The 26,809-nt window shown below is 56.0% G+C and overlaps 2 protein-coding genes across 4 annotated transcripts; one reads left to right on the top strand and one right to left on the bottom strand.

Annotated features, from left to right (window-relative positions):
• Positions 1-922: 922 nt before the first annotated feature.
• Ptges2 (prostaglandin E synthase 2) lies at positions 923-5,161 on the bottom strand. Its single transcript, XM_004849268.4, has 7 exons — positions 4,866-5,161; positions 3,546-3,743; positions 2,968-3,026; positions 2,577-2,726; positions 2,278-2,478; positions 1,870-1,987; positions 923-1,409 (listed from the first exon to the last, which is right to left on the bottom strand). The coding sequence occupies exons 1-7, from the start codon at positions 5,121-5,123 to the stop codon at positions 1,281-1,283; spliced, it is 1,113 nt and encodes a 370-aa protein (XP_004849325.1). The 5' UTR covers positions 5,124-5,161; the 3' UTR covers positions 923-1,280.
• A 7,470-nt stretch (positions 5,162-12,631) lies between these two features.
• Positions 12,632-18,697, top strand: LOC101711038 (neutrophil gelatinase-associated lipocalin). Of its 3 annotated transcripts, none has more exons than XM_004849266.4 (8): positions 12,632-13,043; positions 14,801-15,471; positions 15,889-16,025; positions 17,038-17,117; positions 17,309-17,428; positions 17,771-17,872; positions 18,356-18,382; positions 18,555-18,697. In XM_004849266.4, the coding sequence occupies exons 2-7, from the start codon at positions 15,334-15,336 to the stop codon at positions 18,373-18,375; spliced, it is 597 nt and encodes a 198-aa protein (XP_004849323.2). In that variant the 5' UTR covers positions 12,632-13,043; positions 14,801-15,333; the 3' UTR covers positions 18,376-18,382; positions 18,555-18,697. The 3 variants fall into 3 exon arrangements, with proteins under 3 accessions (XP_004849323.2, XP_004849322.2, XP_087039254.1); XM_004849265.4 differs by having other exon boundaries at positions 12,660-13,043; positions 18,507-18,697; XM_087183128.1 differs by lacking the exon at positions 12,632-13,043 and having other exon boundaries at positions 15,213-15,471; positions 18,356-18,386.
• The last annotated feature ends 8,112 nt before the right edge of the window (positions 18,698-26,809 follow it).

Genomic DNA, 26,809 nt, shown 5'->3' with positions numbered 1-26,809 from the left:
GACACACACTGAGTTTACTGGAACTGAGTTTACACTGAGGAATGAGTTACTTCTCTGAGTATGGGGATCACAGCTGGGGTGCTCTACCCCTGAGCTACACCCTCACCCCTTCTCATTTCTGAGACAGTGCCTCGCTGTGTCTTTCAGCTTGGGCTCTCACTTGGGATCCTCCTGTCTCAGCCTCACAGATTGCCAGGATTAAAGGTGTGCAGTGTCATACCTGCCTTGTTTTTGTTTTTTTGGTACTGGGGCTCGAACTCAGGACCTTGTGCTTTCGAGGCAGGTGCAGTGCCACTGAGCTAAATCCGTGACCCACTGGCTTTTTTTCTTAAATTCTTTTATTGGTACATTTTAGGTATATATTTACATTTCTCATTGGGTGCTTGTACCTGTACATGATATTTCTTGGTTCTTATTTTTTTCCCATTTCCTGTCCCTTCACCCCTTCCTGGCTTGTTTTTAAAACAAAGTAAAATGTGGAAACCTTCCCGATGGTCGAGGAGGTCATTCAGCGACCTTCACCAGCAGGGTGCAGTGGGACCGTGCTCAGTGACCCCCACCTGGCCTTCTGTGGGGCTCGGGGAACAGAAACCCTTGCTGTTCTTCTCACTGGGGACGGAGCCAACTTCTCGATACAGACCTGTCCCAGTCTGGGGCTGACCCCCAGGGCGGCCCATCTGTAGAGCGGAGGTGTGGAGAGAGACCCTTCTCGTGTCATCAACAAAGCCCACAATTCCCCACGAGCTGGGCCCATCACAATGCCTGATGGACAGAGGAGGAAACTGCGGCCCAGAGTCTGGCACTGCTGCCCTCTGTCAGCACAGGGCAGAGCCAGACCTGGCCCCAGGGCCCGGACTGCGATGTCCTCAGGTCCCACTGCCCTCTTGGGCCACAGTCACACACCGTCCTCGGCCACACAGGGGAGCAGGAAACCTCTTTATTGCAGCACGACAGCATCCCAGGTTCCGGGGTGGCTGGGAAGAGGGCCTGCAGAACTGGGAGGCCCAGCCTGGGACAGCACCGGGGCGGGACAGGAGGCAGTCCTTGTGGTGACCCGTGACCCTCCTAGTGGTTCTGAGAGGAAACAGAGCCCGGGCCTGGTCCCCAGCATCCAGGGCCCTGGCAGCTTCAGTGTCAGAAGCTGCGGAGCTGGGGGGGGGGGACAGGAAGTAGAATGACCCCGTACCCCACGCCCCGATACACGGTGTCGCCAGGGACTGGCCCCGGGGCCCAGGTCCCCAGCAGTCTTCCGCTGCCTGATCCCCACCAGGTGGGGGTGTTCAGTGTGCTGCAGGGGCCTCAGCGATGGCCTTCTCCACCCGCAGGTACCAGGGCCCGATGTGCGTGTGTTGCATCATGTCATTGAAGGCCTCCAGACCCTCCATGACGCGCAGCACGCCGTACACCGCCTGCAGAGGGAGCCAAGGGCTGTCGGCCTCCAGCTCAGCTGCTTCAGCGCCCGGGGCTGGCACAGAGCGTGTGGGTGGCTGCAGGTTCCACATCCCACTCCGGGCATCAATCCCCCCAAGTGCCGGGGAACAGAACCTGGCATCCTGCTCCAAACCAGGACCCTCGGCTACAGGATGGTCCCGGGGCTGGGCACACTGCCCTGGTGCTGCCACTCGGGCCTCTGGATCCAACCAGGCCTGAAACCAGCCCCTTCCCTGAACTTGTCAGGTATGGGAACCAGGCCAGTTCCTAGCGGCTGGTTTCCTCCTTAAGCTGCTCCGGCCTGAGTCTACCTGATGCTGGATGGGGGTATGGGTGGCAGGACGGGAGGACGGGAGGGGAAAGGGCAGTGATACCTGGGTGCACCCTCCCCCAGGGCAGGCCTCTCCGCCTGGGCGCCCGAGCCACCACTTCACCCACCAGGTCAGCGAGGTTCGGCTTCTGGCCTCCCATGAAGGGCCGGTCTTTGCCCACGGCTGCCACCCACTTGTTGGCGGCCTCGTAGAGGTCCTCACGCACATCATCCCGGAGGTGATGCCTGGGCGGGGAGGGGAGCCCATCAGGCTGGTGGGCAGGGTGGCCCCCGGGAGACCCCAGAGAGCACCTGCCGGACAGGGGACAGTGTGGCTCAGGAGGGCAGCGCCCCGCGTGGAGACAGAAGCAGAGGGAGGTGCAGCAGGGCCAGCTTCTGATGCCCAGGCCTGGTGCCGGGGAGGTGAATGGGAGCCCTGGCTGCCCTCCTGCCCCCCTTGGGCTTGAGGGCCCACCACACAGCTGTGGCGTTGGGTTCAGGGCCCGGCAGGCCAGACCCACGCACATGTGCATCACCTGCTCTTGAGGCGCTTGCTGATGAGGTACATGGCCACCGCGCCCACGTACTTAGCCATGGCACCCTCCAGGGCCCCGAACTTGCCCTCGCGGACGATGTAGTCGAAGGAGGCCAGGGCCTCAGCCGGTGTGCGGTACACGTTGGGCGAGACGAGGTGCACCAGCCAGTCGTCTGCCCACTGACGCCACCTCATCTCCTCCCTGTGGGTTTGGGAGGTGGCGCGGTGGGCCCTGGGCTGCCAGGAGCAGAACTTGGCTCCAGCCCCGGGGCCCCTGCACTGCCGCCTGGCCCAACTCACGTCCTGGCCTCCTTGCCGCCATACATGTGCTGGGCCTCCTGCTCGTCCAGCATGAGCCAGTACTTGTTACAGAACTCGGTCACCTCCTTGCCCTGGTCATTCAGGGCCTTCATGGGCGGGTAGTAGGTGATGACCTCGTCCAGGGGCTGCCTTTGGGAGGGAGCCAGAATCTCATTGCAGCTGTCCTCCTCCTGTCCCCAGGGCCACCTGACCACACCCCAAAGACTCTGCCCTCTTGCAGCAAGAGGACCTGGGTTAGACACCGGGAGGGAGCACTTTCCCCACAGGGGGAAGAGATGTGGGAGCAGAAAAAGGGAGGGCTTGGGCCAGCATGCCCCCCCCCCCCCGCACACCCTCCCTGGAGAGAAGGACAAGGCCCCAAGGTCCTTACCCGGATACCAGGTGGGTCTTCAGGGCACTGATGATGACAGAGGAGTCGTTCAGTTGTTGCTGGAAGAGAAGTTTGGTTTCTGAGCCAGGGTCTTGCTATGTAGTTCAAAATGGCCTTGAACTCACTATGTAGCTCAGGTTGGCCTCCAACTCATGAAGATCCTCCTGCCCCAGCCTCCCAAGTGCTGGGATTACAGGCATGCACCACCATGCCCGGCTCTGGATGCAAAGTTCTAGCTGTGGCTGGCAGGACTGGAATGGGCTCCTAAACTACACCAATGCATGGGCACTCAGGTTACCTGGTTGCATGGAGCCCAGGCACTGCGCACCCATCCTGAGGGCTTGCCCCCAAACCAATGCCTACTGAGCCCACCTGTTTCCATCTGTCTCATCCTGATTAGGGAGACCAAGTGTGACTAATGGAGGCACAGCCTCTGCGATGCCCCCGCCCCAGCTCTGAGTGCTCCAGAAGCTGCACATGAGGGGCCAAGCCCCATGCCAGGCATTTCACATCTGCTGTGCCTACAGCCCAGATCTGAGAGTACAGGACAGGAAGGGGTGGGGGTCCCCAAGACTCACCGAGCTGTCTCCTTCCTGGGCCACCAGGATGGGCACCTTCCTGTAGGAGGAGAACTTGATCTCGGCCCTGCGCACGGGGTTCACCTCCACCACCTGGTAGGGCAGGGCGTGGAAGTCCAGGAAGGCACGCACCTTGCTGCAGAAGGGACATGTCTTGTACTGGTACAGGGTCAGCTGCAGGTGGCTGGACAGGGAGAGCTGGGGAAGCAGAGGGAGGGGGCTCCTGAAACCTGCAAGCCCCAGGTCCAGGCCCCATTTGTTTCTCTGGGGGGCCTTCTGTAAACATAGGAATAATAGGGGGGGCGGGGCCTCCCCTCCCCTCCCCTCCCCTCCCCTCCCCTCCCCTCCCCTCCCCTCCCATTTTAGTGGACAGCCCCGGTGCAAGCCCCGGCTGGTGCACCCCAGGGCAGGGACACCAGACAGTCCCAGGGTGTGTTTTCCTCAACCTGCAGCACCCAGGCCCCCAGCCGGCTCCATCCCCCCAACCCCAGGGACCTCCGGGTGACAGGCAGTACTGAGCTACCACTCAGGCCAGCTCTGGCCAGAGAAGGGTGGGCCTCAACTCTCCAAGAGGCAGCTGTACCGCCATGAGCTGGGTCCTCAGGTGAGCTTGGTGCACACTGGTGTTGAGGCCCTAGTTTTAGTCCACCACCTCTCTCATTATTCATATGGGAAACTGAGGCCGGCCATGGACGTGGGCAGGGAGCCACTGGGCTCTCCGGGGTCCAGGAAAGGAGTACTGGGGACTAGGGGAGCAAAAAAGGGCTTGATGGTACACCCTATAAAAGGTCTCAAAGGCAGCTGGGCCACCATCAGGCTGGAGACCACATCTCCCTACGTCACACCTCCCCATCTGAGGGTCATCAGTCCTACAAAAATGCTACAATCAGCTAGGCATGGTGGTGCACGCCTGCAATCCCAGCAATGGGGAGGCTGAGGCAGGAGGATCACTGCAAATTCGAGGCCAGCCTGGGTTACACAGTGAGTTCGAGCCCAGCCTGAACTACATAGCGAGACCCTGTTTCAAAAAGCAAACAAAGATAAAAAACCCCGAAACAGCAATAAAACCACGGCCACCGCTGCAACGCTCAACCTTAGAACACGTTAGGAAAACTACCAGCATGAGAAACACACAATACAGTCCTAGCCCCATTTAACAGGTGACGACGCTGCGGGCTCGGACACCTATCTATGGCTAAGTCACTCGCCCAAGGTCATCAGCGGGCGGAGAGGGCGACTCCTGACCCGCGAGGGCCCAGGAGTTCCGGGTTCGGCGTGAATCCCCGGTCGCCTTCTCGGCCCGGCCCAGCCCGGCCTTACCTGCGCAGCTGGGCGCTCGGCGCGGAGGTCCTGGGCGCGCAGGTGCCACCGCACGGTGTGGTACAGTCCCAAGGCGCCCCCCACGGCCAGCGCCGCCGCCCCCAGCAGCTGCGGGCGCCCCCGGCGGCCACCCGCTGCCCGAGAGAAGCCAGCCCGGCTCTGCGTGAGCAGCGGTGGCCAGGGGCGGCCACCCAGCGTGTCGGCGAGCGCACACCTGCCGGGCCACAGGGTCCGTGCCAGCCGGGCCGCCTGTGCCATGTTCTCTTCGTCGGCGCCGTGGGCGGGCGCGCCGAACCAAGACGCAGGCGCAGCGGCTCCGCTTAAAGGACCAGCCCCCGACTTCCGGTGCGTTGCCAGGGGCGACGGCGACGCCCAGAGGTGACAGCAGTCCAGTGCGCGCCTGTCAGAGCCGCAGAAATACAGTCGGGGTCATCTGGAGGAGGCTCAATGCCCTCGGCTTCTGAGGGTGTCTGCAGAGGGTCTCAGCGGTGACCGCGGGAGTGAGGGACCTACTACGTGTCTAGACTACGTGCTAGTAGGTCCTCACCCTCTGAGGAGGGTGGGCCTCTGTGATAGGTGCTCAGCCGTTTCTACATCATGCATCTATTCGAAAGAAATGGAAGACTGCGGAATGTCAGGAAAAGAGCCCTGGTGTAAGGTCAAAGAAGGGGCCCCGGCCCACTCCCCAGAGAGAGTGGCAGACTCGGCCTTTCTGCCATCCCGAGCCGCTGTGCGACTCCTGAAACCTGAACCATAAAGTTTCCCAAAGCCAACGGGGGCCTTGAAAACTAGGTGTCTCAGATGTAGCCCAGGCGGGATGGCCGGCTTGCGGACCTGGAGGCCCCCACGGGCAGAATGGGGCAGAATGGGCGTCCCAGGGCGCCCCATCCTTCTGCCCGCTCGCTTACCCTAGCTGAGTGCCGGAGCCTCCACCGCCCCAGGCGACTCTGCGGGAAGCTCAGACAGGGTCCCGCCCGGGGCCGGAAGGGGCGGAACTAACGGAATGGGCGGAGACCAGGAGGGCTGCGGGGCGTGGTCATGGGCGGGGACACCTCGCCCCGCCCTGTTGGGCGGACACTTTGCAAACTCTTGTGGGGGCAACACTCTGTTTCTTCCGCGTTGCATCCTGCTGTCGCGCTATGTTGGGTCCCTACTGGGACCAGGGCACGCGGGTGGAGGCGGGCGCTGAAGGCGTGGACGATGGCTTGGAGGAAGCACGTGACCCGAGTGGGCTGCTACGACGATCTTTGTTTTTCTAGGAATGCCCTCCAGGGGAGGGAAGTCAGGGCGAGTATGGGGGCTTGGAAGGGACCGAAGTGACACCCTCAACTCGCTGCTGGGGGCCCTAAGTTTTTCTGTAGCTCGGAGGTGCAGGGCGAGCACCCGAGAAACAGGTCCCTGGAAGTCGCAGCACTGGAGAACAGTGGGCAGCCAGGCCGGATTACAGATGGGGAACTGAGGCAGAGTGAGGGACACGGTGAGGGTGAGACTTTCTCTGGCCGCTTTCTTCAGTCCCTAAGGAGATGAAGGTGCCTGAAAGAGACCAAGCAGAGGACTGGAGGGTACCTTGGCTAAGCAGGAGGACTGCCCGGTACCTTGTCCCTCATCCCCAGCCATCTGGCTTTGCTGCTGTGACCTGTGTACAAAGCAGCCTGTTGCTGGGCAGCACTACTGAGAGGTGGAGAACCATGCACCCTTTGGTCTTTTGTCACTTTGTCCAACCTCAGTTTTCCTATCTTGATGTAGGAATAACGATTGGTTTCTCCTGCATGGACACAGGTTAGAAATGAGAAAATGACGGGGAGGAGCTGGGAAGCCAGTGAGGCTGATGCCTGGGATCCTGTTTTTTTTTTTTTTTTTTTTTGGTACCCGGGATCGAACTCGGGTGTTTGCGGTTGCGCAGCAGGGGCGAAACCACTGAGCTAAATCCCCGGCCCTGGATCCTGTTTTTTATTCATCTGGCAACTACTTGATCTAGAACAGGCCAGACACCGAACATGCATGTGCCTTGTGGACGTCCCAGCCTCCAGACCAGTGAGAAATAAATCTCCATCACTCATGAATGGAGCAGTCTGTGGGGTCTTTGTTAGAGCAGCAGAAACAGAGACAGCTGTTTACCGCTCTGTTGCTCTGGGGACCACGGGGGACAGGGAGCCAGGACCCCACATTCTCACAGGAAAGAAAAGCTCAGATCCTGCCAGCCCATGAACCCCAGTCTGGGCTGAACGTCTGTACCTACCTCCCGTGGCGTCTGAGCCAGTGGTCAGTGTCGTGGACACATGCCTGTCCATGGCTCTGTGACCACCGCTCTGGGTTTTCCTTCCGTCTCTCTGGATAGGCCCCCTGTCTCCTTTGCCCTTTCCTCTGCAACTGTCATTTAAGAATAGGCTCCTGGGCCGGGGATTTAGCTCAGTGGTTCCGCCGCCTGCTGCGCAAGCGCAAAGACCCGAGTTTAATACCCCGCACCAAAAAAAAAAACAAAAAAAAAAAACAAGAATAGGTTCCTAACTGCACCTGCCTCGAAAGCATGAGGTCCTGAGTTCGATCCCAGGTACCAAAAAAAAAAAAAAAAAAAAAAATAGGTTCCTTAGTGCCAGGCTTGATGGTGCATGATGGTGCATGCCTATAATCACAGAATGTTGGGAGGCGGGTGGAGGAAGATTGCAAATTTGAGCCCTGCCTGGCTAACTCTGAGTTTTTCATAGTTAAAAAAAAAAAAAGACTGAGGATATAGTTTAGTGCAAAGGCCCTTGCTAACAACAACAACAACAACAAAAAGGTATTTGCTTCACATTTTCATTCATGTAGAGCATTTGGACTAGTTCTATGGTGATTGGAGAGCAGGTCCGTGTTTGCCCGAGGGTGGGAGAGACGGAAGAGCTGGAGCGAAGCACTGCAAAGGGTCCTGAGGAATCTTTAGGGGATGATGAATACATTCACTGTTTTGATCTTCGGCGTTTTTTTTTCTTTTTTTTAAACCTAGGTCAAAATTTACTAGTCGGGGGTGGTGGCACACTCCTATAAGCCCAGCACTTGGGGGGCTGAGGCAGGAGGATTGCTGTGAGTTCGAGACCAGCCTAAGCTATACAGTTCAAGGCCAGTCTGAACTCCATAGTGAGACCCTGTCTCCAAAAACAAAAGACAGAGAAGCTTACTAAATTGCTTCCAAACCACAATGAAAGGGTGTGTGAAAGAACTCCAGAGTTCCCGGTGGCCAAAGTTGGAAAACTTTGAGCAAAAAAAGAGTTAGAAAATAAATTGATATTGGATTATAAGCCAAAGTTTAAATAGATGGAGGAGGAGAAGCAGATCGCTTATGCAGAGGAATTCCACATAATTCATGCAGATACTCTGCCCACATCCCTTAGGTAGGTGCTGCCCTTCCTTCCAAAGAAGAAAGGGGGAAAAGTGACTTTAGAGAAGCCTGACAACCACACCTTTACTTTCGGCACACGGCCAGGTCAAACCCACAGTGATGAGTCAGGGTATCGCTGTGTGCCCCTGATACACGGTCGTGCAAAAATGGCATTTCTCTGAACTTCCTCCTTAAAACCCACAACTAATCACAAAAAACACTAGGCTGCCAAGACAAATGCTACACTGTCAAGGTCATCAAAACCATAAGAAGCCTGAGAAACTCATAGCTGAAGGAGCTATGGTTTGGGCGTGATTTGAGTGTCCCCCAAGGGTCCATGTGTGAAAATTGAGTTCCCAGTGTGAGCTAATAAGAGGATGGAACAACGTGACCCTGCAGTTTAGAGGTGGGGCTAGAGAGGTGATTTAGGGTTAGATAAGCTCTTCTTTTTCTTGCCATGGATGGTTACATCCCCTTGGGATTCTACCAGCAAGAAGACCACCACTGGGGGAGCCTCTCAGCCTTCCACCTCCAGAACCATGAGCTGAAATAAACCTCTTCTCCTCATTAAGTACCCTGTCTTGGGTATTGTGTTACTGTAGTGAAAACCAGGCCAAATTGATAATGCTGAAACAAACAAACAACAAAAACCAGGCCAATACAGTGATTAAATGGAATGTGGTATCCTGGATGCGATCCTGGAACAGACAAAGGACTGTATTTTAATAGTAGAGAAGATGGATGTAAGGGAGGGGAAAGGAATGTAAAAAGAATTAAAATGTTTTATGTACATGTACCACCTCCCCATGATGAATGTTTTGTTTTGTTTTGTTTTTTTGGTGCCGGGGCTTGCCCAGCAGGTGGCGAAACCACTGAGCTAAATCCCTGGCCCCCGATGATGAATGTAATCATGTACTACAAATGTACTAATTAAAATAAAAAATTAGAAAACAGGAAAAGCAGTTATTTTGTTTTCCTTGAGATAAGATCTCACTGTACAGTGCAGGCTAGCCTCAGACTCACAGGGTTCCTGCCTCAGTTTCCCCAGTGCTGAGATAGCACTCATCATCTATACTGTTTAGAAGACAGATATGCTAATCCAGTCACTGGCCTTTCCCTTTTTTTCTGTCTCCTCTGTATCTTTCCTTACTTGTTTCCCTCTTCCCATTCTACCTTCTAAGTAAATGAAGAATTTGAGATGCGATTATCTTGGATTATCTAGCTGGGACCTAAATGTCATTGGAAGTGTCGTTCTGTGAGTCAGGGGAGGGAGAGTAAGAATAGAAGAGACAGTCCTGTGAAGAGGGAGCAGAGACAGGAGTGATGGGGCCCCAAGCTTGGGAGCTGGAGGGAGCAAGGACCTGTACACACTGTATTTCAGATTCGGGGCTCCTGACCTTAGGAAGGTGTGGTTTTAGACCAACCGGTATGTAGTAATTGCTTGTAGTAATTTGATGACTTTGGGACATTCTCAGGCCATCCAGATTTCAGGGGATGTCGACAGGGGGAAATGCACTGTGAGGAAATCTGCCCTTGAGAGAACAAGGCTGTGGCTGGTAGGGCATCTGTGGATGTGGGGAGGAAGTGGCCCAAGATGGGGCTGCAGCGAGTGGGGAGGAAGTGGCCTGAATTAAGGGACCCCAGCAGTATGGGAGGAGGTAGCATGGATCAGGGGGACCCAGGACTGTCAGGAGGAGGTGGCCCAGACAGGAGGGGCACCCAGGGATACAGGTAGAGACCAGGGACCATGAGCCACGCCAGTCCTGGCAGAGCCAGGCTGAGCTTCTAGGCAGGGACACTTGGGGCTGCAGTGACCCTAGGAAGGACAGTGCTCACCTGAAGGACTCTGGGCCAGGAAGAGGCACCAAGTCCTGTGCCCTGTGATTGCTGCCTGGTGCATAGTGTGCCACCCATGATAGGTGATTCTCAGAGTCACAGGGAGGGAGCAGGGGTGATTGTCCCTCCAGACCTTGGTCTGGGTTTTGGGGTGCTGGACTCTCCTTCTAAAGGTGGTTTCTAGGTTCTTTCTGTGCTGAGCAAAGAATTGGTCAAGACGTGCACATGGTAATAAGATTTCACATTTATTGAAGATAGGGAAAGAAACAGGCTCTGCAGAGTGAGTTTGGGCCAAGTAAAGGTAAGAAAAGAAGCACATGCTGCCGGACAAGAACAGACTACTGTGAGAGAGCATCGTAGCAAACAAGTCAATACTGACTGTCCTTGACCCTGACCTCCCTCCTCCTCTGGCATGAATGAGGAGGGGCAGAAAGCCCCCGTCCCTTCAGAACACACAAGGAGACCCCAGGCAGGATCCTGAGTGCTATGGCTCTGGTGTCATTTCTTCTGGTGCCTGGGCTGGGCACTCTCCTGGCCTGGCTGGGCTCCCGGGTAGAAAGGAGAAGCAGCCGCTCTACAGAGCCAGGCCTGTCCTCTCCCAAAGCCAGCTTAGATGGTGTCCCACAGAGACCCAGCCAAGGCCTGGGGAGCAGGGAGCTGGGGGTAAGCAGAGTGGCTGTAAAGGACAAGTCCCATTCTTGGACAACTTGGGATGCCAGGGGCTATAGGAATGAAGGAGGCCGAGCTGGGAGGAAAAGACGTCCAGTGTCAGGGCCATGACAGGCAGAAAACCCCCTGCCTGTGCCCTGGCGCTACCTACTGCCCACTGGATGCCTGGTGCCTGCTGTAGACCCTGCTCTGTGCTGTGTCTTCCATTCTCCTGGGCCCTGTGGTCACCAAGGGCCTTCTCACCTGCATGGGCATCCAGGCTGTGGGCAAAGACAGGAGCAGCTCCAAGAGGCAGCCTGGGCCAGATGCCTAAGGCTAGAACTGGGAGTGGCCCTGGGCCCAGTCCTCAAGCAGCAGGGCCGGCTGCCCCTCTCGGTGGATCCCAGGGCCTCCCCAGAGCAGGTATCCAGGGGGAGTGTTGGGGGTTGAGAGGGGCTGCCTGTCAGTTTCCCCTCAGGCAGGGTCCCACCAAGTGGACAGGGCACAAGACATGTGAGGCTCCCTGTAAGCCCTGGCATGAGAGCTGGGAACAGGGGACTCAAGCCAGGGCCCCTGCAGACAAGCACCACACACTAATGTACTTCCTGCTGCAGGGAGCCTGGGGATCCACTATAACCAAGAAGGTCCCATCGGTGCCCAAGAGACAGGCATGGTGCTGGCTCTGGGAAGCTTGGTCGGTACAGTCCTGCCCTCTACACAGGGGAGAAGGGCCGCTTCAGCAGTCATCCTTGGTGGGGCCAGACACTGCTCCCATGCTGGGCTTCTGAAAGCCAGACCAGGGGTCAGACTGAATTGGTGAGGTGCAAGAACTGAACGCCAGGGAGCCTCTCCCTGCCCTTAGTGTTAGACTGGGCTGGGGCCAGGCCTGTCCCTGGGAAGTCAGGGCATCTTGGTCTCCCTCCTGGAAACCTCCTGTGGGCTGGGACCAGAGCAGCCAGAGTTCTCCTGGCTTCTGGCCACAGGAAACCCCGGTGTGGACCTGACCCAGCTGTGGCGGCTGTTAAGCAGGTCCAGAGCAGGACTGGGAGGGGGGTTGTGTCCAGCCCTGGCTCTGCCAGGAGAGGTTCAGCCCCAGAGCTGCTGAGTGACTTGCTGAGGGCTCACTGGGTCTGCAGTTCCTAGGGAGACAGCTTGGGAGCTGCAGGGGGTGGCCTTGTAGCACCAGGTCAGGGTCACCATGGAAACCTGGGGGCAGCAAATGGCTGGTATGGCAACACATGGTGCCATATATGCAGTATAGACCAATCCAAGTGCGGAGGTCTGAGCAGTATGGACCATGAGTTCCCTCCTGGGCAGGGGCCCATTGGGAAGAGGGTGGGCAGGAACTGGGGTCTCCAGTGTCCTGTCTACCTTGGAATCTGTGAGTTGGCCCATGTCTCACCAGGATGTCTACACTGTGGGCCTCACCCAGTCAGCCTAAGTTTCTTTTGCTGGATTCACATGAGAATGGTGAATGCTGCTGAGTTCTTTTTTTTTTTTTTTTTTTTGTGGTACCAGGGATCGAACTCAGGATCTTGTGCTTGCAAGGCAGACATGGCACTGAGGAGCTAAATCCCCAGCCCTCTGATCTTCTTTGACTGCTGGTCTCTTAAGATCCTCAGTACTAACTTTCTTTTGAACCAAACATTGTGCACACTACTGAGGGTAAGCATCCTGAGCAGATTTACAAAACATCTGGGGCACACACTACCCAAGAAATAAATGATGATCAGGCTTACAGGACCACTAGAGCCAGTCTTTATTTGGACAGCACCTGTGTTGCAGCTCAGGGGGACTCAGTATGCTGGAGGGAGCGCTTCTAGAGTGAGTGGAGAAGTGGCAGGGGCGTGGTGCTTATATGGCAGCTGCAGGCCTGCGATTGGTTCAAATAGAAGCCCATAATTGGACAGGAGAGCCTCAGCTGTCTGTCATGGACATGATCCAAGGAGGGGGCTGAAACCAGGGAATCTTCTGGAAGGCTAGGTATGGGGCTTGGGGATCTCTCCAGATCCCTCCCTCCCTGATTTTACCAAACCAGGGATCAGGGTGTCTCTTCCCCTGCTTCAAAAAGGCAGGCAGAGGGGTGTGACAGTCCCCAGCCAAGGTTCACCCCAGCCTCCAGCCTGCTGGGGTTGGGGGGAGAGTTGGACACTTCTTGCCTTTCTCAAGGCCAGTGGGTCTGAGACAGGCCTGGGTCAATGCAGAGGGAACGGGCCCTGCACAGATCTCTGCCCCTTACTGCCTCTGGCCACCTGCCAACCCTTCGGGTTCCTCCTCTGAGAAGAGAGCTGCTGTGCTGGGCTGGGAGGCCGTGAACCAGAGGTGACTCCGCATAAGAGGTATGAGTTTCCTTCTCTTTCCTTTGCCTTCCTTTCCCTCCCTCTCTGCTCTCCTATCCTCTCCTCTCCTCCTTCCACCCAGATTTAACCTAGGCCTTTTGCACTGAGCTGCATTCTCAGCCCTTTTTAAAATTTTTGATTTAAGACAGGGTCTCACTAAATTGTACAGGGTAAGCTCAAACTTGCAGTCCTCCTGCCTGAGGCTCCCAGAGTTCTGAGATTAGACTTGAGATGCCCCGTGTGGATAAGGATACCTTTTAAGGTCTTGGAGAATAGTGGAGGTGGAGCCCCCTATGGCTGGGACAGGCTAGTAATGGGGCTAGGAAGGTGGTAGGCTCTGGTAGCCACAGCTTGGCTCACTTTCACTTCCTGCCTTTTCATCATCCAGTCCAGGTAGTGGGGTGCATGGAGGTGTTGTGTCCAGATTGTGAAGTCTCAAACACCACCAGGAAGCCGTTTCCGATGCAAGCACACGAGGGTCATTTATTTAAGCTCGAGCAGGGGCTCCCAACGGTCACCGACGCAGTGGATCAGAATTGAGAGCCCCGAATTTCAAATTAGCTGGGGTTTTTATTGTGGTTACAGCAAGGTTTGGAGATTTTCCGTTTAGCAGTTACATGATTGGTTGGCATTTAGCAGCATGAAGTGTACATTTCTGATTGGCTAGGCTCATCGGGGTTGAGGGGCGGCTACACGTAGGTTTTACGGGGGAAAAGAGGGACAAAGGTTAGTGGTCGACTGTCACGTATTGATGGTCACCAGACATCTGCAGCTTGTTCTAAAAATTGTGGTGCCCGGAACATCAGTTCCGGGCAAACAAGGAGTTGAGTAGTTTACTTGGGGACTTTAGGTCTGTTACAGATTTTTATCTAGTGTCCCAAAGCAAACACATTTTAACCATTAATTTGAGAGGCTAGGGGAGTGGTGGATTTTAGCAAAATGGAGTCGCTTTGGTCTCACAGAGGGGTGTCTGTGTGTGTGGGGGAGGTGAGCTGCACCAGCTCAGGACCTCCTCTAATGTCGCTTCCCTCAGGTCCAGCACCCCAGAGCCCAGCCTGGGGCCTGAGCAGCTGGTAGGTAAAGCCAGGACCATTGGTAGAGCCAATCAGACCCATATAAAGCCAATGATCCTCAGTCCAATCTTAGGTCAGGTGTCTGGGATGCTTGCCGCCCTCATGCGTGAGCCATCTCAGGGGGACACTGCAGAAGACCCTGGATCCATTGTTGCCTCCCCAGGATGCTGGCCCAGCCCTCAGTGAGGAAGCAGCCTCCCTCAGAACAAGTCAGGGACAGTCCTGAGACCCCAGGCTTGAGGAACTGGGCTCCAGAGCCCAAGAATGTGGCAAGACAGAAGGTGGGTCTGAATGACCTCTGAAGGAGAAGGCAAATCTTGGCACCCTGTGACCAAGCCAACTGGTGTACACAGCAGAGTGCAGCCCACCTTGCCTGCTCCTGAGGCCCCCTCCCAGGGCTGTGCAGTGAGCTGGGTCTGCAGCCTGAGCACTTGCCTTTGCCACACAGCCGCATCTATGGCCAAGTACCTGGCTCCAGGCTTCTGCGCGCTGGGCTCACAGGAGAGGCCACAGTCCCGAGAGTCCCTTGGAGGGCTGCCTACTTCTGCAGATGGAGTTAGGTGTGAAGGAGGAGAAGGGCTTCGGGGATCTCGCCCTGCTCCAAGGCCTGGCTTGGGTCTCCTGTGAGGGCCAGGATCTGGGCTCAGCAGGCTCAGAGCAGACACCTTGTCCCTCCCTTTCCAGGATGTCCACTGTCAGCCGCTCTGCCCTTTCCTGACCTTTCCCAGAACCAGGAAGCAGCACACAACCTACAGGGATGGAAGCTTCTTTGCTTTCTGCAAGTACAGGGAAGTGACCTCACTGTACTACCCCCACTCTGGACTCAGCATGAGAGATGCCAGCTTTCCCACACCTGAGCTGCTGACACAGAAAGGGCCAAGGAGAAGAAGGGAAGAGGAGCAGTGAGCCCTTAGAGGAAGGCTTGTCCCTGCCAACTGTGGAGCTCTGGGAATGCCCCTCCTGTCCCCAGCACCTTCACCTCGCTCTACCTTGCACAATCCTGACCTGGTGGAGGGAGGGGTTGAAATATTGCCAATTGCTTCTGAAGGAGTTGCTGGCAATTGCCTCACGCTTCCTGGATTTAGCAAAGGATGGGCCAGCCCATGCTAGAGGGGAGGCAGCAGCCCGGCGGCCCATAAATAGTTCCCCCAGGTTGGGCTCCTCAGCACTCCTCTTCCTCCTCCAACACCTGCCAGCCCAGCAGCTGTCCTGAAGCCATGACCCTGGGTCTGCTGTGTTTGGGCCTCACCCTGCTGGGCGCCCTGCAGACGCAAGCACAGGACTCCTCTCCACCCCTGATCCAGAGCCCACCTCTGAGCAAGGTCCCCCTGCAGCCAGACTTCAAGGATGAGCAAGTAAGGGTTTTAAAAGGGCAGCTGCAGGTAGGGCCCAGGGGACAGGGACAACGAAAACAGAGCAGAGCAGACGGGAGGAGAGGGAAAGGAATATTCAGCCATGGTGCTGGTAGGAGCAGGACCCAGGGAGTCCCGGCCCAGCGCATGCCATGTGGGGACACCTTCAGTCCCTCTGAACAGAAGAGAAAACAGGCTTAGGAGGGCCACCAGCCACTTGTCCAGGGCCATCCTATCCCCGACAATTCAGGGCTAACTCCTCACCCAGGGTCCCTCCTGGCCCCGGAGGACTCATCTCCTACCAGCTTCTCAGGGCAGTTCCATTCCTGGGCTCTGGCACTCAGAAGTCCCAGCAGGGACAGCGAGGGAGGGGTGGCTCTGGGGCCGTCCCTGGGCTCTGCCTGTCATGGCCTCTTACAGTTCCAGGGGAAGTGGTACGCCATAGGTGTGGCGGGGAATGGATTTCAGAAAGAAAAAGAAAGGCAGTCAAACATGTACAGCGATACCTACGAGCTGAAAGACGACCACAGCTACAATGTCACCGCCACCCTGCTCAGGTGAAGCCACTACCTCCTGGGGATCTCAGAGGCAAAATGGTATCACAGCCAAGGGGTGACCAAGGCTGAGGGATGCTGTCCTCCCTCTCTTCCATCCTTCTCTTCCTCTCTCCTCTGTTCCTTCCTTTCTCTCTTCCTCCCTCACTTACATCAATATTCAAGAGTGGCTCCAGCATAAACACACAGGCAGTGGGAACAGGACAGAAGACAAACAGGGACACTGGACCCAGACTGGGACCCCACCAAGGCCCCCATCTCAGCTTGAAGGGCAGGGACCTTAAAGGAGCCAGCGTCTCAAGTATGCGGGTGCATGGCTGTCATCATGCACCAGCTCAGGGGCTGAGGCAGGAGGATGGCAAACTGGAAGCCAGCGGGGAAACTTAGGGAGATCCTGGGGTAGGAGAGGTGGGAGGACCCTGAAGGTGAGGCTGGGCAGTCCAGGTGGGAGATGACACAGGTGAGGCAGATGAGGCCTCGGAGGGTAGAGCCCGGGCTCTCCTGCCTGCAGTGAGTTCTGGCTCTGGTCGCTGGATGGACTGGAGTTGGAGGATCTGAGAATCGAGGGGGCTAGGGAGGGAAGTTTGGAGACTTGGGTCTGGGTACAAGGGTGGGGTGGGTTCTTGGGAGAAGTCAGGTGTAGCCCAGGGGCTAGGGTGGAGCTTGGCATGGAGCAGACTGGAAGCTCAGAGGAAACTGACAGGAGAGAAGGGCGGGGGGAGCAGCAGGATAAGAGCGGGGCTCGGTGCCTGGGGTCTGTGTGGAGGGCAGGCGGCCCCGGGAGGCTGCAGAGGAGCCAGTGGGTACTGGAGGGAGGGTGCAGTGACCCTGCAGAAGCCCAGGCCGAGGCTCAGAGGAGAAGGCCCAGGGCCTTGGAGAGGGTGGGGCAGGCCGTCACGGGCCTTCTGGACAGGGCCTCACAAGCCTGCACGGGCCTGACCCCGATTCATCCAGCCCCGGGCACCTAGTCTGTGTCCTCTCCACGCTCACCTCCCAACACCTCTCCCTCCCACAGGGGCCAGGTCTGTGACCACTGGATCAGGACATTTGTCCCAAGTGACCAGCCCGGCCACTTCACCCTGGGCAATGTGCCACGTGAGTCCTGAGTGAGGGAAGCCATGGGGTTGGCACTGAGGGTGCTGAGTCCTCAGAAAGAAGACAGGCCTTCCTGCCCTTCGAAGAGATGTTGCCCTGTGGGGAGAAGACCCTGCTGATTTGTCATGGAGGGAAAGGACAGTCCCTCTTCCTGGCCAGGGAAGGGACGACCCTTGTCTTTCACATTGCAGGCTATCATGCCATCCAGAGCTACTTTGTGAGAGTGACAGCCACCAACTACAATCAGTTTGCTATAGTGTTTTTTCAGAAGATGTCCAGAAACACAGTGTACTTCAAGACTGTCCTCTATGGTGGGTCCTCACTCTACCCCCTCCAGGAACCGGGCTCTTGGTCACACGTGAGGAAGGGGATCCATATCTCCAAAGATCCCTAAGTCTTTTCCAGTTTGAGTCCCCCACAGATCCTCCATGGGAGAGGGGTCTGAGGGCTCCTTCACTCATTGACAGCATTTATGGAGTGAACCATCAACCAGGCATGGTTGGCCACAACTGTAATCCTAGCACTGTGGGTGGTGGTGGGGGATTGGGAGTTTAAGGCCAGCCTGAACTACACAACAAGACCTTGTCTCAAAAATTAAAAAAAAAAAATTAGAGTGTCTTTCTGTTGCTCACTCACTGTCATGTTGGCCCCAGGGAGAACCAAGGAGCTGAGCCCTGAAGTGAGGCAGCGCTTCGTCGACTTTGCCAAGTCTCTGAGCCTCACTGATGACAACATCGTCTTCTTTGAGCCCATTGGTAATGAGCAGTGGGAAGGGGATGTGGGGTCTGCCTAGTCCTGATGCTGCCCACCAGGGAAAGGGGACAGGAGAGACTCAGTCCCCAGCTCCAGTCACTGGAGAGGTAGTGGCTCCCACTTTGGAGTCTGAGGGTCCCCAGGGACCCTGCCCCAAAAGATCCCCCTGATAGTTTAGCCAAGCCCTCCTCAGATGGCAGTTTCAGGCCCAAGTTTCCCAGTCTCAGTGCCCTGAGCCACCTCATCTCCATACCATGGGCCTTGCTGTACCTGGCCACCTCCCCTTTCCCTGGTGGTGGCTCATTCCAGACCTGGGAGATGTCCTTACTTTCAAGGGGCCTGGCCTGATTTAAGGGAACCCTAGATTGTCTGAAGCTGGGCCAGGCTGGGCCTGAGGCAGCCGTGGGCAGTTCAGGGGTCTTGGCAGCCAGATATTCTGACCCCACACCCACTCTTGCCTGCTCTCATGCTCTTTCTCCCCACAGAGAAGTGCATCGATGGCTGAGCGGGCAGTGAGTATGGCTGGGCAGGGGGCTGATGGGAGGCCAGGGCAGGGTGGGCTGGGGGTCTCAGGGCTGCCTTTATTCCTCCCCTTCCTTGGCTGCAAACCCCATCTTTCCTCTGCTGTCCCCTCAGCTGCTTCCTGTCTCTCCACGCCCTGTTCTTCCTGTCACTTTGCCCAAGGTGCCAGCTGGCTGCTCCACCAGCCACGATGCCATGACAGAGCTGGAAGACTTTCCCAACAGCACAGTGCTGCCCATCCATCACCCCAAAAGCCACCCCCCTGATGGAGCCCTCCTTGTCTGCTAAATAAACAGATGCCCCCATCTCTGAGTTTGTACTCTTTGTCCCCTGGGCCATGGTAAGGGAGAAGGGCAAAGGGTCACTCACACCAGCACCAGCATAGATTCTGCTGTCCCCAGAGGCCAGCCTGATGTTAGGGTGCAGAGAGAAGAGGACTCCAGGCTCCCCTGCCATCCTTGTCACCATCGGTTGTCCCGAGTTGGTCCTGGGTTGAATGATGTCATACTCCTGCCTTGACTGGGTTCCTAGTCTCAGCCTCGGGCCTTCTTGCCATTCACAAGGGCTGATTTAACTTCCTCCTGAAAGCCCCACCTCTAGATACCATCTCCAGGGGTCATAGGTTCCAACTTATAGGTCTGGAGGGGACACACATCCAAACCACAGCAGCACCACCCCTGATGGAGCTTTCTGCCCCCTCACCTGGCCCTGCAGGAAGGAAGCTGTGCCCACTTGCTTGGCTCTTAAATGAGAGCTGGACTAGGATCAGGGAGGAGTCAGGGAAGCAGCAAAGACAAAGGATGCGGTTGGAACAGGGCTGGTGGAGAGGGTGGGCTGATACCATCAGAGACTGGGGCCGAGAGACGGGCAGGAATGGGGGTCTCAGATTGGCTCAGAATTGCGCCTAGGACTCCAGACACAGCTGGTGCCTTGGGCCTGTCATCTCCTGCACTCCTGGTCATCAAGCAGGATTGAGCCCAGTGCTGGCCACAGCTTGAAGGTCTCTGCAGGGATCCAGGGCAGTGAGGCCGAATGAGCACTGGACAGCAAGGCAAGGGGCATCTTGGCCAGGACAAAAGGGGAACTTGCCAAGTACTTGGGCAGAGGGGCTGGTCATGGATTTCCCCCTAGATTTAAGGAAGGATGGGTCATCTTATGCTAGAATCCAGTAGTTGCTGAGTGTACGAGTCAGTGCTCACTAGACAAACAGACTTAATGTAAGACATATAAATATATATGGGTTTACAAGACAGACTTACAGTGGCTGCCCACAGAGTCAGGTGTGGAAGAATGCAGAGGCGTCATTTGCAGACTGGAGATCTGAAGGAGCCAGTAAAAGGCTGAAGGCCTGCAGCTCACTGTAGTGTCCCATGTGAGTCCCTACCAGGAGGCCGAACTAACCCTAACCCCTGTTCTTCCTTTCTCTTCTGCCCAATTGCCATCTGGCTGCCCCATGGGCACAATATTGGTAAAAGAGCAAGAGAACTCTTCTTTCAGCACAGTGCTGTGCTCCCATCTTGACAAAAGCCACCCTGATTCTGGAGCCCCCTTTGCCTGCTAAATAAATACATGCGGCCAGGTGTCTGAATCTACGCTTCTTGTCTATGGGGCCACGAGGGAGGGAAAGGCAAAGAGGGGCTTCACACCAACACTGTTCACCGGTTACGCTGTCCCCAGAAGCCAGCTGATATCACTGTGCAGAGAGAAGGCACAGGGCAAAGAAGACTCTAGGATCTTCCGCCACCATCATCCCCATGGCTGCCTTGGATCCCTCCTGGGAGGAATGATGTATACTTACTTCCGCTTTGACTGGGTACTCCTATTAAAAAACCCAGGATAGGTCCAGAGTTTCCTAAGAGGAGTAACCTGAACAACAGAAGCACTTACCAGGAGGTATCTCATGCCTGCACTTGGCAATTGGCAGGGGTTCCCAGACAGCAGTCCCAACAAGGCTAGGGAGCTAATCCTAACTCTAACCCTAACCCTATTCCTAACCCTAACCGTCAGCAGAAAATTGCATACATGTAGCATACCATGCATGTATTTCCTTCTGGTTCTGGGGGCCAAAGTTTAAATCAGATTCACTGGGCTTAGACCACTGTTCCCAGGGCTGTGCTACCTGTGAATCGCTAGGTAAGAATCCCCTTCCCAGGCTTTTTCAGCTTCTGGAGCTGCCTTCTTTGCATTCCTTGGCTCGAAACTCCTTTCTCCTTCAAAGATGCAGTGTAACATCAACAAACCCCTGTTCCTCCTGGGTCCTCACTTTCAGGCAGTGATGGTTAGCTGACCTGTGGAGAGCGGTGTTAGCCATAGAGGCTCCATGTTAAATCTTACCCTCCATTGTATAGAGCAAGGAAACGATGTTACGAGGAACCACGTCCTTGCCAAATTAGATGTTTACCTTCAGAAATTGTCCTGGAACATGACGAACGTTTTGTAAACCCGAGAAACAAGAAAGCCCATGAGGGTGGGGAATTTCCAAAGAACTACAGAACAAGGAAGCAGGTGTCTTTGGATAAGGGTCATGATTAATAACCCAACTCACCTGTGATAAAAAGGGGAGGAGAAGAAAAAAAGCGTGGCAGCAGTCTCTCTGGGAGGCTCCCGACTCGATCTCTGCATCTTTCTTCTTCTTCATCCTCACTCCCCCATTCAGGTGCTGTTTGACAAGTGATGGCTGGCTCTGTCACTGACCTACATAACAGACCTTTCTCTGAATTTCTTTGGACACTAACTCAGTGGTCCCTACTGTCACTCCACCTGGTTCAGGGAGCAGAAGGGGGCGCTTCTCAAAAGCAAGCCTGTTGTGTCCCCTATAATGGGCTGCAAGCTCCACCTTGCCTCCACCTTCCTGTCACCACCTGGAACATATACCGGGGCCTGGGCCCCCACTGAGGATGGCCTACCCTCTTGGCATCCAGTGGGACACCAGGCCACTGCTGCAGCCATGGGTCCTCCTGGCCACTACAGCTACAGGAGTCCCAGGAAGTGAGCTGCTGTCCCCTGGGATGTGGGCCTGACTCTCACCTGGTCCCCTGGGCAGGATCACACCTCCAGGTGTCCTCCAGGAGTGAAGCTTGCTGGTGAGGAGACATGGTGCCTTTCCCCCTTCCCTCTCCAGTAAATGGGAAGAAGAGTGGTATGGTTTACATCTAGATGTCTACCTAAAGCTTCATGTGCTCATAGGTGGGCTTTTGGGAAGTGGCTGGATCATGGGTGTGTGATACTAGGATTAAGGGTATGATAACTGGATTAGTCCACTGATAGGTTTAGCATAGTTCTGGGAGTGGATAATGGGGAGCCGCACCCTGGGTGTGGGTGGCACCATCCAATAGGCTTGAAACCTGAATGGGATAAAAGGGAAAGGAAAGCTTGATGTTTGCTGCCTTTTGCCTGCACTGCCATGGACTGTTTCTCCTCTGTGACCCCCCTCTGCCATGCCACCCTGCCTTGGAGCCAGCGGACTATGGACTGAAACCGCTACAAACTGTGAGCCAAAACTTTCCCCTAACTTGTGGGTGTCTGGCATTTTGTCCCAGCAACGAGAAAAGTAAGAAAGACAGGGAATGATAGCATCAGGGTGACCTTGGCAGCCACACAAGCATGCTGCCTGGCTCAAGACCTCCACTGTCCACTGCAGCGCCCACAGCAGGGGGTCAGCAAGTCCTTTCCATATTGAGACCATGATACACAGTCCTGGAGGCCCTCGGCAACAGCCAGACCTGGGAGAGCCTCACATCCCTTTCCTGCCGGTGCCCACATATGGGGCTCTGCCTAACAGGCACTATCCCCACTTCCGTTGTCTAGGGCTCCAGCCTGGGCTGATTTCCGTGTGTGGACAGTGTAGTCTCTGAGAGCCCTAAGAGAAGTGCTGGAGAACAGGGAGGGAGGCCCAGGACTGATAAAGGGTGTGTGTGGGTCATCTCTGCTGGGGCCGGGGAGATACAGAGGAGGTAGGCGATGGGGCCTAGGCAGGACTTTCCACAGGAGACCTTGGAAGCCCCAGGTTTGATTTTCCTCAGATGAAGTCAGGAAAGTGGCAGGATGGGACACAGTAGGGGTCCCAGGCTGCCCTGGCCCTCTTTTGGGCCCTCTGGGATTTGCTAGTTCTAGCCAAGGGCCCAAGCTTCCACTGCCTGCGCTTCTAGGTGGCAGCCCAGGGATGGCCCTGCCCAGCCACTCAGAGAGGGACGGGTCTTGGGAAGGCCAGCAGGGGGCAGAGTTCAACAGTGGTATAGGGGAGCCCATTCCTGGGGGCGGAGTTTGACAACTAGGTGGCAGCAGTGTCCTCGTGGATGGCAGGGCTGGGCAGAGCTCGGCCTCTGTACTCCAGCCCAGAGGCGGAGCACGGGCCACCAGGATGGATTCCATCCTTTGGTCTGGAGCTGCATCTGCTGCTTCCACCATTGCTTGAGTTCACTTTGTAGCCCAGGTTGACCTCCAAATCATGTTGCTTCTCCTGCCTCAGCCTCCTGAGTGCTGGGATTTCATGTGTGCCCCACCACTTCCAACTCACTTCTTGTTTTGAGACAGGGCCTTGCTAAATTGCCCAGAAGGGACTTGAACTTGAATTTGCAATCCTCTTGTCTCAGCCTCTCGGAATGCTGGGATTACAGTTATGCACCTGGACCCCTTTCTTCTCTTGATTTTATTTCCCCCGCTTTCTTTTTTTTTTTTTTTTTTTCAGTCCTGGGTTGAACCCAAGGCCTTGGACATATTAGGCAAGTGCTCTGCACTGAGCTACACTCACGCCGAACCTCTTTTTCTAAACTCTTACGGGATCTTTTCCTCATTTCCTTGTGGCCTTTCTGCAGGGGACTTGTGGATGTGGATGTGGGGAGGATGTGACCTAAAACAGGGGGCTGCAGGCAGTGGGGAAGAAGTGGCTCCTCCAGCAGTATGGGAAGAGGTTGCATGAAAGCGGGGACCCAGTACGGTCAGGAAGAGGTGGCCAGAGCAGGAGGGGCACCAGGGATGTAGGTAGAAGAGTCTGGGGAGCCAGGGCCCACTCAGTCCTGCGCACTAGGGCTGAGCTCCTATAGAGGGACATTTGGGGCTGCAGTGACTCAGGGGAGCCAGTGGCCACCTGAGGGACGCTGGGCCCAGCGGGAGGTACCCAGTCCTGTGTCCTGTGTCTTCTGTCCTGCTTGCTCATCATGTCACTACAGAGCATGCCCCCTGTGAGAGGTGATTCTGAGTCCTGGGCAGGAAAAAAAGGGTGACTGTACCTGCAGATGGTGTTTCCGCCCCCAGAAGCTCACACTTCTGTCCAGACTGCTGACCTGGCCACTGAGTATGGGGATCCAGAGGGGCCGCTGCCAGGCCAAGCCCAAGGTTTCCACAGCTGTTCTCAGAATTGTTCTCCTCTGGTCTTTGCCCACAGACAAGATGGTGATAGAGCTGAGAGGACAAGGTGTCTTATCTAGTGCCAGGGCCATGACAGGGAGAGGCTTCCTGACCAGTGCCACAGGAGCCCAGAGCCACCGATGGATCCCTGGATAACGGGTGCCCACTGTAAACATTGTTCTGAGTTGTGGCCTTCAGTCTCCTGGCCACTGTGGCCACTCCGGGCCCTCTCATCTGCCAGAGCATCCAGGCTGTGTAGCAAAAGCCACTAGTACCCCTCCCTGGGGACAAGGAACATAGACCTGGAGGCCTGTGACACCTGGCCCCCATGCTGAAGGTGGCCTAGCTTCTTGTGGATCCAATGGGAGACCAGGACACTGCTGCAGCCATAGGGCCTCCTGGCCACTACAGCTACAAGAGTCTCCATAAGTGAGCTACTGTCATCTGGGATGTGGGCCTGACTCTCACCTGGACTCCTGGCCAGGATCACACCTCTGGGTGCCATCCAGGAGTGAGTTTGCTGGTGAGGTGACTTTGTGCAGCCCTCCCTTTTCCTAGTAAGTACACAGGATGGGGAGTGATGGCAGCTGGGCCACCTTATCCCGAAGGCTTCTCTGATGAGCAGCCATAGGAAGCATGCTGCCTGGCTCGGCGAGCTTCACATCCTCTGTAGCACCCTTAAAGGGGGCCGCCAGTCCCTTCCATATAGAGACCACGGTACACAGTCCTGGAGGCATAAGAGAAGATTCAGAACTGGGGAAGTCTCACCCCCGTCTCCTGTGTCTGCCCCGCTGTGAGGCTTCACTGTCTAGGGCTCAAGTGTGGTCTGATTTCCACCTATGCACAGAGTTAGTCACCGAGGATCCCTAGAGAAGCGCTGAAGCCCTGGGAGGGAGGTTGAGGACAAGGTAGGACAGGTGGGGCTCAACCCCTGGGGGTGGATGAGGTTTGGAAGAGGTACAGGAAGTCCCAGGGCAGTTGGGGGAGTCTCTGGAAGCCATAGGAGGCCTTGGAAACAGCATGTCTGACTTTGCTCAGGAAAGCAGTGAAAGCACAGGATAGGTCAGAGTAGGGGTCCCGGTCTGCCCCGGACCTCTTCTGGACTCTTTGAGGCTTGCTTCCCCTCACTGCCGGCCCAAGCCTCCACGATCTGTGTTTCTACGTAGCAGCCATGGGATGACCTCTCCCTGTGGCCTAGAGAGGGGCAGGGCTGTGGACATGGGCAGTGGGCAGGGTGCAGCACTGGGGTGGGTGTGGCCCCGTCACGGGGGCTGTGTTTGGGGAGGGGCCTTGGTCCTGTTGGTGGGGCCAGCGCCCGTGGGTCTGGGTCATTGCTACTCCACATCCTGGGTCCGGGCCCTGGCCTCCAGGCTGCAGTCCGTCTTTCCGGTCCACCCTTCCTGCCCCGTGTTCTGTCCACTGCTTCCACGTCCTCATGGCCCGCTTTCCAGCATGCTTGTCTCCATGTTCCATCCTCACACTGCCCCTGTGGTGCAGAGACTGGAATGTCCTGCTCAACGGGGGCCTGGGGACGCGGGTGGAGGAGGGCACCGAAGGCGAAGACCAGGGTTTGGAGCTTTCCTGAACCTGCCCTGGGGATGCCCTGACTTTTCCTGGGAGCTCTCTATCAGAGGTAAAAATATTTTTAATTGTCTGTATTTCGTTAACCACCCTAATAAACCCTTATTCTTAGACTTAACTTGGTCAACGAGCAGACAAGGACTCGCAGGCTGTACAAAGACTCACTCCAGAGATAAGTCTTCTCGAATACTGGGAAGCCAACAGGCTAAAAATCACTAGAGAGAGATACAGAGGGAAGCGGGAATAAGAAGGGAAATGGGAGGGGACAACAGTTGGGAGTGGGATGAGGTAGATTGCTCGGGATAGACTGTGAACCCCGGATCCCAGGCGTGGAAGATGGGGGAGGGAATGGAAACACACAGCCTCTCGGCTGGAGTGCGCCTGCCTCTGGACGGGCGGCACTCTCGCGAGAGTTTGGATTAAAAGCCTCGCTTCGCTGTCTCTGGAGTCTACTTTCTTTTGCTTTTGGTCTGGGCAAGTGGGATCATTTCTCGCGCTCTCAGTGATTCAGGGTGAACACCGGCGAATGGGTCCCTGGAAACCATAGCATTGTTGAATAGTGAGGAACCTGCCCTGATTTACAGATGGGGAAACTGAGGCAGCTTCAGAGATGCACGTCTGTTTGTATTTGTTTCAGTTGCTTCCTTCAGCTCCTGAGGAAATGAAGGTGCCTGAAAGGGACCAAGCAGAGCTTGGCCAGTGTGGCTGTGCGGGAGGGACTGACTGGCCTGGTACCTGGTTCCTCCTCCCTGCTGAGTCAGGCCTGGCCCCCGGCCGCCTGGTATTGTTGCTGGGACCTTTACAAAGGACCACTGAGGGAGGGAACCACCAACCATACACTCTCTTTTTACTTTCTCTTAAACTTAGTTCTCTACCTGTAATATCGTGATAAAGATCGCCGCCCCCAACATTGAAACGTGTTAGAATTAAATGAGAAAATTAATGGAGAGAGGTTGGAAATTAGTGAGGCTGACGCCTGGCAGATCCATTTTTTACTCACCTCGAAACTACTGGATCCTAACCTGACTCATCCTGTGTTAAATCCAGGAAAGAAACCCATGACCAGCCCCTCTGCCCAAATACTTGGCCAAGTTCCCCTTTTGTCCTGGCCAAGATGCCCCTTGCTTTGCTGTCCAGCGCTCATTTTCCCCCACTGCCCTTGATCCCTGCAGAACCGTCAAGCTGTGGCCAGCTCTGGGCGCAGTCCTGCTCAATGACCAGGTGTGCAGGGGACAGCCAAGCACCAGCTGTGTCTGGAGTCCTAGGCCCAAGTCTGAGCAAATGTGAGGCCCACAGTATGGCTCAGCCTGGGCTGCGAGATTCTTGTTCCTGCCCAGCTCTCAGCCCCGGTCACTGATGGTTCCAACCTCACCCTCTCCACCAGCCCTGCCCTGACCCCATCCTTTTTCTCTGCTACCTCCCAGCCTCCTTCTTGACACTGCCCTGATCCTAGTCCAGCTGTCCTTTAAGGGACAAACAAGTGGGCACAG

Source organism: Heterocephalus glaber, unplaced genomic scaffold (assembly GCF_053883595.1).
Source record: "Heterocephalus glaber isolate CG9 unplaced genomic scaffold, H.glaber_assembly_v1.0 deba00001479, whole genome shotgun sequence".
Lineage (NCBI taxonomy): Eukaryota > Metazoa > Chordata > Mammalia > Rodentia > Bathyergidae > Heterocephalus > Heterocephalus glaber.
The sequence above is the reverse complement of the archived record's forward strand: the minus strand, read 5'-3'. Positions and strand labels throughout refer to the sequence as shown.